The 14,342-nt window shown below is 48.9% G+C and overlaps 1 protein-coding gene across 5 annotated transcripts in view; it reads right to left on the bottom strand.

Annotated features, from left to right (window-relative positions):
• Igsf3 (immunoglobulin superfamily member 3) overlaps window positions 1–14,342 on the bottom strand; it is an 87,178-nt gene that overhangs the window by 14,061 nt on the left and 58,775 nt on the right. For all 5 annotated transcript variants that reach the window (XM_021158364.2, XM_029475384.1, XM_029475386.1 and 2 more), the window contains 2 exons: window positions 13,702–14,103; window positions 9,582–9,986 (listed from right to left, as the gene is read on the bottom strand). In XM_021158364.2, the coding sequence (XP_021014023.1) occupies window positions 9,582–9,986; window positions 13,702–14,103 (807 nt within the window). The remainder of the gene's footprint in view (window positions 1–9,581; window positions 9,987–13,701; window positions 14,104–14,342) is intronic.

Below are 14,342 nucleotides of genomic sequence, written 5' to 3'. Positions count from 1 at the left end.
ACTGCATATGTTAAACTGGGATGCTATGACTCAACTTCTATTCAGTCACATGGTTAAAGAGCCACAAGCCAAGGAGGAGAAATATTTCAAAGCATTTCCAGTTTCTTCTTCTTCTATCTCTTTTTTAGCCATCCCATGTCAAAATATTATGAAGTATTGGGAAGCCTGAGAGAGAGGTACTTTTGAAATCTGACATGTAGGCAGGGGGTCAGCTCTTACTATAAGCTCTGCATTTCCTCTCCTATGGGGGGCAGGGGGTAAGGGAGGACACACCAGGGAGGCAGGAGGCCCCACAGCTCATTAGGAAGCACTCACAAGCCTGTCTCAGCATTGCCCTGGGCAAGGTACATCTGTGAGCTTCAGCTCCCTCCCCCTTAGGAGAACCTGGACTTTCCTAAAGACCAGTGTTTTCATCTGCAAACCAGAACGGACCAGAACGGCAAAGTGTGGATCTAATGCCCCCAGAGTGCCCTGCAGACCAAATGCATTAGCTCCAGAGGAGTTTAGTGGGAGGCTGAGTGGACCCTGAACAACAGTTCAGTTTGAGCTCTTCTCAATCCCTTTAGGTTTGTATTTGTGGTCCCGAGTTCAAAGCTCACAATAGGTGAGACATTGACAAACATGGTGGCACTCAACTTCTTCCTTTTTCTTTTCTTTTTTTCTTTTTGTTTTTCAAAACAGGGTTTCTCTGTGTAACAATCCCTGGATGTCCAAGACTTGCTTTGTAGACTGGGCTAGCCTTGAACTCACAGAGACCTGTCTACCTCTGCCTCCCGAGTGTTCATACTTGACACAACTAAACTTTTTATAATTCATTTTTATATTTACTTTATATCCCAATCACAGCCACCCTTCCCCCCCCCCCCAAACTTTTTAAAAGTATTGTAGACATAGCCATCAAGATGGCTCAGAGGATAAGGTGTTTGCTGCCATGCCTGGAGACCTGAGTTCAAACCTAAGGACCCAAGGAAGGAGAGAGCTGACTCCCAACAGTTGCCCTCCAACCCCCACATGTGTGCTATGTCACATACCTACTTCCTCCATACCATACATACACAAAATAAATAAATCAAATAGAATAAAATATATTCTAGGTCAGCAGAAACAGCTCAGCGGTTAAGAGCACTGGCTGTTCTTCCAGAAGGTCTAAGTTCAATTGCCAGCAGCCACATGGAGGCTCACAATTGTCTGTAACTGCAGGTCCAGGGTATCCAATAAATACCCTCTTGTGACACCAGACACACAAAGTATACAGACATACATGCAAGCAAAACACCCACATATATATAAAGTATTAAGCCGGGCGTGGTGGCGCACGCCTTTAATCCCAGCACTCGGGAGGCAGAGGCAGGCGGATTTCTGAGTTCTAGGCCAGCCTGGTCTACCGAGTGAGTTCCAGGACAGCCAGGGCTATACAGAGAAACCCTGTCTTGAAAAAACCAAAAAAAAAAAAAGTATTAATAAAAAACCAAATAGGGGCTGGTGAGATGGCTCAGTGGGTAAGAGCACCCGACTGCTCTTCCAAACGTCCGGAGTTCAAATCCCAGCAACCACATGGTGGCTCACAACCATCCGTAACGAGATCTGACTCCCTCTTCTGGAGTGTCTGAAGACAGCTACAGTGTACTTACATATAATCAATAAATAAATCTTTAAAAAAAATAATAAAAAATAAAAAACCAAATAATCCTAAGCAGTATGGATTAGTAGCATGAGATGCACTGGGTGAATTTCTCAGAGGCAGACTCTCAGACCTACTGCATCACCATCTCCATTAGAACAGGCTCTGTGGAGATCCAGACTTCCCTTCCACCAGGGAAGCCCTGGGTGTGGCTGCTGCTCAGCACACAAACTTGGAGAGTCAATGAATGCAGAGGAGAAAGTACGCAAAGATACGCAAAGGTAGGCTTGGTCAATCCCCTCCCTCGTGCAGCAGGAGGCAGGAGGAGGGCCAGGCAGGCTAGACGGCAATGCTGGCCCGTGTAGTCCATGGACACTGCAGCATCTGCCTTCTCAGAAGCTCCCATCATTTGAGGGAATGCCCTTTCTTGCTGCAGCTGGACAGTTAGTTCTCTGCCCAGGCTTTGGATCAAAGCTAAGACAATCAGTCAGTCTGGTAAAGGCTGCTCTGCTATGAGGCAGAAGTGGGCTACATGGAGGAAAGACAGTGGGATGAGGGGCTCAGCAGCAGAGAGCAGCAGCTGCTTCCCTAGCCCACCTACCTATCCTCTGGATGGGTTTATGTGTGCACCGCTCATGCAGAAGGCACTTACTCTTTCAGTAAATGATTCTCCTTAAACTCAGCCATAACTGCCTTACATCAAAGGCCACTTTTAAAAGGACTCCTCGTTTTGCAAATGCCTGGGCAAAAGAACTATGAACCAATCATTGCTAATCACATTAACTAATAGGTGATTGAATTAAAAACCCAATTAATCTTTTAAAAGAGGGGTCATTAATTCCGACTGTGATAAAAGAGAGAGGACCTTGCAAAAAGCTGTGATCCCTGAGCTGGGCTCTGAAAAATGAATGAGCTGGGGTCCAACAGATGAAGAACAAAAGGAAGAGATCACCCAGTGCAGGCAACAAGGTCAGATTCTCAGGTGTGGTGGATGCTGTCAGAAAGGGAAGTGGCCAAGACTGGGGGCGGGACCAGTTCTTAACTTTGCCCACTGTGGCTCTTAGGGAATATATGGTGGATGGCACAGCTACCTGGCAAGTTAGAATTATACTGGGTCAAACATGGGGGTAAGAGATGACTCCCAGTGACCTGTGGGTTTGAGAGCCTGCAGGCTCTTGTGTGTGGTCGATTCAGTGCAGGAGAGCAAGGGAAGAGCAGAAGAGCGTCGAGGAGAGATCAGGAAAGAATGAAGAGAAGGAAGGGAGACTCTTAAACATCTAACAGGAATGTCAGGGGTGGAGGAAGCCAGCGGCTGGGGCAGATAAGATCTTTCAAGTTCAAGGAATCAGGCCAACCAGAAGACTAGGGGACAACGGGGAGCTCTGGGGACACCCCTCACTCAAAATGCACACATACATGCGTGTACACTCTGGGAAGCAAGCAGAAAAATGTACCCATCACTCACGAAGTCACTGCACTTGAAGTGCCCATGTTCCTGTTCTTCTCCCTCTGCATGGCCAGGACCTATCTACCCAGTCCCTAATAAGCTCTTCCCCAGACCGCAGCCTGAAGACAAGTCTTCCAGCCTCGGTCTCAGCCAGGGAGATCTTTCTAAAGGGCAAGCAAGAGAGTGGTCACTTCCAAGCTGAGAGCCTGTCCCTGGGACCTCTGTTCTCCCTCCACAGGGCAGACAATGCCCCCATCCCCGTCCCCCTCAAATACAACCCCACATCATCGCAGGAATCCAGAGGCAGAAGGTCTTTTGATTTTTACATTGGTTTAGGGAGTAGGAGGTAGGTAGTGTCTCAAATCCTTTCCAATAAAGCTTTGTCCTGTGTCCTCTGTGACTTTCAAATAACCTTCATGAGAATTGTGCCTTTGAGCCTGGAGTCTACTTCGCTTTTCTAGTAAACACAGCACTCTTTCTTCTTTTTTTCCTTCTTCCTGTTTTTAATATATAGGGCCAACTAGGAGAGACCTTGTCTTTATCTACTTCAGTCACTCTTTGAAAAGGCTGTCACTCTGCAGTTGGGGGCAGCAGTCACAGCCCTTCCAGCCATGACTGAGTCCCTTGTCACTGTCCTAGCCAGGTGTGGTGGCACACGTCTATAATTCTAGAGCTTGGGAGTCTGAGGCAGGGAGACTGTGGGTTTGAGGCCAACAAAACCAAATGAAAATAAAAAAACAAAAAGTGCGCCAGGTGGGTGGGAGAGTTGATGGTGTTTAAAGATTATGTGACTAGAAATGTTGCATTCGGTTTTATTTAATTTCAGGATAGTAAAGACACACTGTCATTTAATCTGCCATTTAAAACTGAGTACACAGGCTGGAGAGGCAGCTCAGCACCTGAGAGTGTGAATTTTCAGTTCCCAGCATGGGTCGGGCAGCTCACAACCACCCCAGTTCCAGTCTGACGCCATCCTCTAGACTCTCCAAGTACCTGTATTCCTATGTGCACACACACAGACATACACACATAGCTAAAAATAGAAAGAAATACTTTTTTAAAAAGGTATATTAGCCTCACATGACCAAAGCCCAATTCCCCAGCTTAGGGGGCTCTGTCTTATCTTCTACCATACGTGCTTCACACATATTAACTATATGTTCCTCACTACTCCTATCAAGTAAATATTACTCCCAATTTCACAAAGATTCTTTCTCAGTCACAGAGCCAGTGATCTGGTAGACTTGGACTCCCACCAGGCCATGTGGCTCACCCTCACCTTTAACAAAAATGAACCGGGCCCTCCTGGCTCACACACATCCATTCCCAGTGTTGGTTCAACCTCCATTCTGGAAGGTCTAAACCCTTTCCCATCCACAGTCCACGGTGAAGTCCTGTGTGCCACACCCACACCTGCAGTGACACACCCACACCTACCATGCCAGCAGGTGCTCAAACATGCCACAGGGGCAGGGGCAGGTGGCAGAGGGAAATTGGCAAGGGTTGGGAAGTAAAAGAGCGAACTGAGAGAAGCCCAGGCACACCCTACCCTGCCCAACCTGTCTGCAGACAGAGCAGTGACCCTAACTGACTGCCGCCAGTAACTGACATTGGGCAGCCACCTGCAGCCACCATGGCAACGAGGCTAAAGCATGAATGGAGGGCTGAGACCTTCTCTAAGGGCTTGTTCACTCAGGCTTGCCCAGCCCTGCATAGACACCAGGCAGGCAGAAGCTGTGTGGGTTGGAAGGAGAACCCAGGCTGCCCAGGGAGAATGCAGGGCCACTTCTCTGGTCAGGACAGCCCATGCTCACATACCCAAGACTCTTGGCTAGCCCAATCTGCCAGGTCAGCAGAGAACATGAAGCAAACAGATTTGGCAACATGCAGAGGGCATTAAATATTCATCCCGACTGCCCATCAGTCTGATCCCAGCAGAACACACCCACTGACAAGCAGCCTTCTACCACCGGACGCTGCCTGCCTGGAGGCTTGTTTATTGCTTTGTCAATTTTAATGCACAATATTTAATAGCTAGACCGAGGGATAGTCATAAACATTTGCAAAGTGAGTGCTGACATTTCCCTTACTGCTTCTGTATTTAGCCATATGAAATTGGAGGGTGTTTTTTGGAACTGAAGAAAATCAGAAGGAAGCAAGATGATGCTTCACAACTAAAAGAAAAAACTGAACGAGAATGGAGCACATCAAACTGGCCAAGTCTTGCCTCAGTGCTCCATGGGGTAATAGTATGGGGTAGGACCAGACTAAATCAAGGACAGAAAGGGAGGCTATGGGGATCCTAGGATCCATAGCATGCTTATGGATTGGAAGTAGCCAATGATAAATCCACGGCAAGTCACTTCTGACGGCAAGGCGCCCACGCCAGCTAACCAGAGAGCTTAATGGAGAGAACAGTCACGCTGCAGTCCCCACCAGTGGCTCTGGCAGGAAGCAGTCTGGGTACAGGCTGCACAGAATGGAACGGAACGGGGACCAAGGCCTTCTTTGCAGCAGTGGAAGCCGATGGTAAATGGTCTGAGCTAGTCACCGGTGCCTGGGCTCCCTGGTGATTCTCCTCAGATAAGAAAATTCACTAAGATATTCGTTAGGGGCAGAGGCGTCTCTTTGGAAGATGCTAAACCAGGCTTGGAGAGGCAGGCTCCACAGGGAGGGTAGGACTAAGGAGGCTTGCCCTGCTTTTCCCTGGTCCTAGAGCCACCTTGTGGCAGAAGTTAAAAGAAATAAAGGAACCCAAAAGAGGTAGATACTTGGTTTCATCTTTAACAACTTATGCCTCAACGAAGCTCCAAATGCTTTGTGGCCTTAATGCTACAAAACCAAGACTCAGGGAACCCAGACCACAAACCAGAGTGTCCACTCAAGGAAAATACCTGGTGCCTGGCACCCCAGGAGGAGAATGCTTGCTTGCATACACAAAGCCCTTCATTCCATCTCTCTCTCTCTCTCTCTCTCTCTCTCTCTCTCTCTCTCTCTCTCTCTCCACACACACACACACACTCTCTCTCTCTCTCTAACATGCTCACATATATGTATGCATGCATGCATATACACACTGTACCATAGGTTACCAGGGAGAGAAGAAAGCATAAGTCAGTAAAACTTTGGCTCACTGTCTACAGAGTATATAATAAAATTTAGCTCTGGAGCCAGACTGCCTGTTTGGACTTGAATCCTGGCTCTGCCACTCATCGTGAATCATTGGGCAACTTATTCACCCTGGGTGGCAGAGTCCCCATCTGTAAGCAGCGTCAGGCACCACACACCCATTGACCCTGCATGGATTAAGGAAGAATCAAGTTAAGTTATCAGAAGGAAGGCGTTTACAATGCAGACAGCCACACATTGCTACTGTTATGTTAAATCCTACCACAGCTGAGGCTCCGGCACACCAGGGACCTGCAAGGGAAAACATGCTCCATAAGGGATGTCATGGGTTGAATGCAGAAGGAAAAAGATGAGATTACACGGTTTCAAAAAGAAAGGCAAAGTCTCCCCACCTACCAGCACTTTTCATCAAAGCATGCCTGGGTTTGAATCCCAATCTCCCACTCACCGCTGATGGTGGTGGAGTTGGGGGGCGCTGTTTGACTGTTTACTATCAGGTGATAGCTACATTCCTTCTACTTGGGGTTGCTGCAAAGACTTAGGGAGATAACACACTCCAAGAACCCAACACTGTCTCCAGCGTTCAGTCTCCCTTCCCCCAGACGAAAGCACCTGCACTAGCCGTGCATTTTAGAGAAAGCTCTTTGGAACATATTCGGTTTTGAGTGCATAAATAATTAGCACAAGACAGAGAGTAACACTTAGGGAGTGCACTCTCCCTTGTGCCTCAGCCGTGCTGGGAGTCAAACAGCTTTCCTTTGCTCTTCCCATTTACCAAGACCCAGGACATGTGTTACTGGCCACTTATAAGAGCAGGCCTTGAGATGGCTACTGCCAGGCCTCTCACCACAGGAAAGACAATACAACATCTCACTCCCTTAAGGTCCCCCAAACAAACCAGAATCCAATTCTACCGAAGTTTGCCTGGAAGAGCCAATGGTTTTATTTGGCTTACTGACAGAGAAATAGGCAAGGTGTCAATAGCAACAACATGACCTTGGAGTAGCCACATGGGAAGATCTGCACCTAGCAGGGATGGTGGCTTTTACCACAGCAATGTAAATGGAGTCCACTCTCCTAAGTCTTTTGGCCACGTATATACTCTACACTGTTCATGGACCACTTGTAATTAATGCCCAACTGTAATACAACTAGCTGCCGGGGGGGGGGGGGATTCTCAGGGGTCCTGACCCCTCCCTCCTTCAGTGAGAGAAAGTCAACAGCCAACAAGCTCTGGTGTGATGATCATTTGCAAGCAGGCCCAGCAGCCTCCGGAAGGCAGCAGCAGATGCTCAAAGTCCCCAGTGCTAACCTCTACTCATACTCACGACCCAGTGAAACCGCACATAGTCTCAAAGTCAGGGGGACGCTCAGGCAGATGCTGTTGCTGGATTCAGCCTTCTCAATGGCAGTCCAAGTTTGCAAAGTGGGACCTGCCCCTCCCTAGACCCCTCCATTCCCTGAGCATGAGACAGGAAGACAGTCCTAACTCTGCAGTATGAAAGCCAATAAGATGATGGAAAGGGCAGAGGTAAAAATCAAAGGAATCTGGGCTCTAACCTCGGTTTGGGCTCTGCCATTTAACTAGCCTTTGTCAAGGCTCACGGTGCCTGAAATTGTCATCATGAATTTGAGTCAGGATCCAAACAAGGAGCACCTTAATGAACTAGCTGTGCACGTGTGCTTCAGGGCTCCAGCCTTCGATTCGGAGTGGTAACAGAGACAAGCAAACAGTAGGGACTTATTCAGCAGGGCAATGACAAGCAAGGTCTAGGGGTCATGCACGGTCTCTGCTACCTTCCCAAGCTGTAAAACCATGTGACAGGTACCTTGAGTGACAGGCAACAGAAATGCAGTTACCATCCCAAGGATCGACTCCATGAGGCAGCCGGCGGGGCGCTGCATCTTCCCCAAGTGCTAACATAAAATGGGGTCTCCATTTAACCCCCCATTAACCCGAACACCCACTTAAGAACAGCCTCTTCTCCAGCATCCTGTTGGCCCAATTCAGCTCTAATTGGCCAGATAAGAGTCTCAACATTTATAAATCCCATTTGTTCCCAATGTGGTACAGAAAAGGCTTCTGTGACAGGGTCAGGCGAGGGGAAGGATGACCTCAGACACTGCTGAGAACTTCCCTGTCAGTGGCCCTCGGAAGCAACCAGGCTGGGCACTAATCACTGCTGCTAGGATAGGAGGAAGGGTGAAAAATGGGTGGGTCAGAAAGACAGGAGAAACAAAAACAAAACAAAACACTCTCTGTAAGGCTCAATCAACACGCTGGCTGATGAAGGTGTCTGAAGGAACCTCCACTGCAGACTGGTCCCCAAATTAGCACCTTCTGGACCACTCAGCTTCCACAAGAAAAAGAGATTCCAACTCAGCCCACATGATAGGATCTGAGGCAGGCAAAGACTGGCCCCATGTATCCTCCAAAGACCAGCCTTGTGACCTAAGGCTACCCTTTAATTCTTCCAGGGAATGTGAATTCTAATCAAATAGCTGATCTTGCCCATGGAGGTCAAAGACACAACAAATGCAACTGTTTGTCCTTTCTCCTCTGAGTTCCTTTATCTAAACAAGAGACAGAACAACTCAAGGTGCTGTGTGATCTCTAATTGAAGTCTCCTTAGAGTTGTTGTTGGCACACTTGAGTGGGTGGGTGGGGTGCACATGGCTGATCGAATGGGGGATTCTGGGTAATGAGACTATACCAATGCCGAATTCCCTGTGACAATGGTGTTGTGGTTGGGTGGGACAATGTCCTATTCGTAGGGTCATTAGCTAGAGCGTTTATGAATGCCCTCATCAGAGTCCTCCACGTACTCAGAAAGGCAAAAGAGGAAAGGTGAATATCCAAGCAGGGAGAAAACACAGGCAGTGAGACATGAATGCAGGGGATATGAATTTCTCAGAGTTGGAAAACAGAAGGTGGGCCAGGGCTCAGGTTCTCCTGATTTTTCTTTCTTTCTTTACATCACCCAGTCATGCAAGCATATACCCTTCATGTCTTACCATGCCACATAAGCAGACATGGCTCATGTATCATGGAAGAACAGGCTCTCATATTATACTGTGTCAGGTAAGAATAAGCACTTGTATCTCGTGTCATATAAACACACATGTCTCATAACACATAAGCATGCATCCTTGCATGCCTCCTTGTGTCCTACGAGCGTACATCCCTGTGTCTAATGAGATCACATAAGCAGATATCCTCAAGTCTCTCTGTGTCATTTAAGAACACATCCTATGTCTCCCAGTACACAGGCATGCATCCCCACAGGCCTACTGGATCGTGTAAGTACACACCCATGTGCCTTGCTATGCTGTGCAGACACACATGGGCCCTGAGAGGCCCTGGAGCCTGAGCTGAGCACCCACCTGGCTGCAGCACCCGAATCTCCAGCAGATTGGACGTCCTCTCCGCCAGCCTTGTCCACGTATTGTTGTAATTCCTTCGCCACAGCTCTGCCACGCACTGGTACTTGCCTGCCTCTGTGTCACTGGCCCGGCTGATGCTCAGGCGGACATTGTTGCTGGACTCAGCCTTCTCAATGGCAGTCCGAGTTCGGAAAGTGGATGACTTGTCCCCCCACTGAACCCCTCCATCTCGCGTGAAGGTCACCAGGTCATGGAACTCCACTGTGCCCACTGGCTGGAACCTCCATGTCACAGACACGGGGACTCTGGCCGGGTAGTGGGGTTTGATGATGCACTGCAAGTCAAAGGAGTCACTGTAGGTGACCCCTGGTGTCCGGGAGATAGCTGTGACCGCAAAGCCGGTTTCTGTAGGGAGAGCAGAGACATGAACCAGGGACAGCATCTGGCATTTCTGGGACAGTGTGCTATCAAATATGGGCCTACTGGCAAAGCCAGCAGTCAGAGCAGAGGCTGGCCAGTTCTTAAGCCTTCTTGTCACAAAGAAGCTATTACTTTGGGTATTGTGTTGAGGCCCAACACAACAGTTCCTAAGACTTCACGGATCCAGGCTCTGAATAACCCAGGTCCGCTCCTTCCCATGAGACCTGAGATCCTGTGTGGGTTTACAGTACATCCTGCTCCAGGGTAAGCTGCTCTGTCTTACACCAGAACCTCTCTCCTAGCAATCCCAGAATTCTGTGCAAAAACAAGAGGAAAAAACAAGTTCCAAAAAGCCAAGTTCCTTCACTGCATGCACCCAACACCCAGATGCCTGTCCCTGGTCTTCTAGCGCATGGCATCCTGAAACAGGCAGGTAGGGACGCTGCCAGCCCCTCCTCAAATTCCCCAACAAAATCCGGGTTCAGATAGGTTTTAAGGGACATACAACAGGAAAGCCTAGTCTTTAGCGGATGGGTACCTGGGGTGAGGCATTCCCCTTAACCTCAGAGCCCTGAAGTCTCAGTGAGAATAGTCCTTACTGACTGGGGAGCGAGCGTTCTGACCTCTGATTCACAGCCCCTTCAGTGTGGATGAGCACACTGGCTATGATCATAAAAGTAATGGTGGCTGGGATGTGCGAATGCTACATGCCAAACCTAGTGTTGGAGGCTCTGCTTTCATCCCCTCTTACTAAGTCAACACTTGTAGGTCAGGCAGGCTTGTTATCCCTTTTGCAGGGCGCCGCAGAGAAGGCAAATAACTGCCTGATATTAAGTATAGAAAATGGTAGAGTCAGGCTACAGACCTATCCCTGTGCACCTCCCTCTAGGACCCACCTGGGGATGCTTTACCCAGGGAAACCATCAGTGTGGTTAAAGGCATCAACTCCCCAGCCGAGACACCTCCTAGTTCTATGACACTAAGCCAGTGGTCCTTCACCTTCCTAACGCGGCAACTCCTTAATACAATTCCTCATGTTGTGGTGTTCCCAACCCTAAAGTTATTTTGTTGCTACTTTGTAACTGTAATTTTGCTACTGTTATGAAACACAATATAACTATCTGACACACAAGATATCAGATTATGTGACCTCTGTGGGAGTCATGAGTCACAGGTTGAGAATCACTGTATCAAGCAAATGCTCCAAGTCCACTCTGCCTGTGTCTTCCTTTCTGTAAAGAGTTCTTGTGAAGGTTAAATGAGCGTGTATGTAGTCTAGAAAGTACATAGTTTGTTTAAGAAACAAAGAGGACAAAACATTTTAAACTCCACAGGAAAAACACAAGGCACAGAATCTTCTGTATTTCCCACGGGAATTATTAGAGAATAAGTTGGCACATTTTGCTGAACTCTCTGGATCTTCAACTCAAAAACAATGAAGAGAGAGAGAGCAGCCCTGTGTGGCCGTGATGGTCAGTAGTGTGTGGTACACGTGCCAAACGTTTGGTACAGATCAGGGACCGCAGGGACAGGCCCTGCACTGGGTATTCCTGACTTTACATAAGTGGACACAGACCAGAGTGCACATGGCCAAGGTGTCCCTCCACAGTCACAGTCTGTGGCCTATTAGTTCATCCACATACCTGTCACCGCTGAGGGGATCCATGCCTAATAGAAGCAATCCAGAAACTCGTGAGTGTTCATTGCTTACTGTAGACAATAGACTAGGACTAGTGAGACAACCTTGCTCCTAGTTCCAGAGGCAATGGAGAGGGGGGTCAGGTGAGCAGAGCTAGCCTCAGGGTCCCAGAGGAGTGCTACGCAGCACGTCCTGACTGTGGAAGTTGCCAGGCATGCATGGAATTTAAGAATACGCCAAGGACAGATAATCTGAAACCGTAAAATTACTTCCAGGGAAACAACCCCGAATCACCCTTCCCTGGGTACCCCTAACCTCCCAGGATGGGGAAAAACCATATGCAGCGTATCCCAGAGCCATTTCCCAAGTTCCCCTGCCTGGGTCCACAGCAGCGCCGAGCACAGGCACAGGGACTATGTTCAACTCTGGAGGGAGTTTCTAGGAACGGGAATCTGAGCTGCCTAATGCCTACACAAGGCAAGCCCTTCCTTGGCACTAAGCTTTCAGGAAGCAGATATAATCGCAATGACGTGGGGAGGATACAGAGGCTGCATCTGGGTTTACATGACGCCATGTCCGTCCCAAGTCCTCAACAGCAAGCCAGACTAACCAAATGGGTGCCATAATGGAATACCAGGGGTCCGGAGCTGTTTTCTTACCGTTTGCATGTTTGTTCTTCTTTGTTTTTACTGCATGCCTTGCTTGGGGGCGACACCTTGTTACCCTGAAAAGCTCAAGGATTTAACAGTGGCGTGAGACTTCCCCCTTTGTGAAGTAGCTGGAGGGAAGCCCTGGCATGGGGTGGGGGGTTAAACAGCACTCGGATCATGTTTTTACCACCATGCATTTGAAAACAGACGTTTGGGAATTAAGCAAAAGCAACCCAATCTTGGAAGGGAGAACACTGATGAGGTCTAGGGCAGATCTACCTTGGGCTGCCATCTTTATTAGGCAGGCGACAGCACCGCCAGCCCTATCTGAGGGAAGGTGGTGACAGAGTCTGGGCGAATGGAGACTGACAAAGCTTCCTGACAAATAGAAGGCTTGACATAATAAGTTATCTTCCCAGCAAAGTAGCAGGCTGGTCTTTTAAAATGTAATGGGCTGATTGCATCTGGCAGATAACAGGAGCAGAAACCTCTTTGGATAGCCTGTGAGCAGCAAATCTAACATTACTTGGTTTTAGCAAACCTCAAGGTATCTTCACTCCCTGGCAAATGAGGAAAGGTTTTTCTTAAGTGGGGGCTTTACAGAGGAGGAGATAAAAACACAGGCCTAAACGGAACAACCGAGCTCAGTGCTAAGAGTCAGGTAGGCGTGGGCCAAATGCTGTATCATTGGCAATGAGATCTCCATCCTGTTCAGCCACACTTTTGCAGGGCTGAGCTGTGAGCAGCTGGGCAAGACACCCTGTGAACTGGAGAGACTTGTCCCTGTACCCAGTCACTCCCCTCTTCCAGGCCAATGCTGTCCCAGCCATGCTCCTGCTGGTTGGTGGTAACAGCTCCCCAATGTCACTAGTTCCCTGTGCTCCACCACCTGCTGTTAGTTCCCCTGAAACCCTGCGCATATTACCATAGAGTCCCTTCAGAGAAACCCTCTGGAAGATACTATCATCTCCAATCAGAATTTGTCTTTTTGCTGTGTGTGTGTGTGTGTGTGTGTATAATGCACATATATGTATATGAATGTTTGTAGGTGCATGTTTGCACGTGCATATATGTGCATGCGTAGGCCCAAGTCTGTCATCTTTTTATTCTTCCACCTTACTTGCTGCGGCAGGGTCTCTCAATCAAACTCAGAGCTCACTGGTGTGGCTGGTCCTGACAGCTAGCTTGCTCTAAAGAGCCCATGTCTGCCTCTGAGACTGGAATTACAGGCATGACGCCAAGCCTACTCAACATTTTACTTGGGTCCTGTGAACCTCACGGCCAGATCCTCATGCTTGCCCAGTAAGCGCTTTAGCCACTGATGGCTCCCCAGACCCTCCAACCAGAACGCTGATGAGATAGGAAGGAGTCCGACAGGAAAATTTCTGCCACAGTCCTACTGCTCACTCACCAAGGGCTGTGATAGAGACCAGGGTACTGGCGCGGCGCTCTCCCACAATCTGCCACTCTCCATCTACGGCCCGAACCCACTCCGTCACGTGGCACTCATACTGGCCCTCATCTTCCTTCCTGCTGTTGAAGATGCCCAGGCTGAAGGAGTTGGGCTGCACCTGCTCCATCTGGATGCCTCCATAGCTGCTGCGCTCCCAGTATGCTGAGCCAGGCTGCAAGGTGCCGTCCCGGTCTAGCCACATGACATTGCTGCGGCGGTTCTGCCTATCCACGAGCTGCCAGATGACCGAGAAGCGGGCCTGCAGCCTGCCCACTGTGCGGACAGTACAGGAGAAGTGCAGGTCCTCACCCTCAAGGACGACACTGGCATTGCTGGCCACCTCCACGGAGATGCTGCTTTCTGGGGAGAAGAGAGAGGGCCACACTGGGGGTTTACCGTCTCCAGGATGCAGGAAGAAGAGTGCAAACCGAATCCCATGATTCTGACAGTGAAGCTCAAAGGACTCAAAAACTCTGATTTGTTTTGAACCACAACTTGCTGTTGTAAGGTCTGGCTGGTTGGAACTGGGCACTGCTCCCTAGATCTGGTAGCTGAGAATACCCTTTGCTTTGGGTAGTGGGTTGGGATAATGAGGTACT

The sequence above is a fragment of the Mus caroli genome, chromosome 3, assembly GCF_900094665.2.
Source record: "Mus caroli chromosome 3, CAROLI_EIJ_v1.1, whole genome shotgun sequence".
In the NCBI taxonomy this organism is placed as follows: domain Eukaryota; kingdom Metazoa; phylum Chordata; class Mammalia; order Rodentia; family Muridae; genus Mus; species Mus caroli.
The sequence above is the reverse complement of the archived record's forward strand: the minus strand, read 5'-3'. Positions and strand labels throughout refer to the sequence as shown.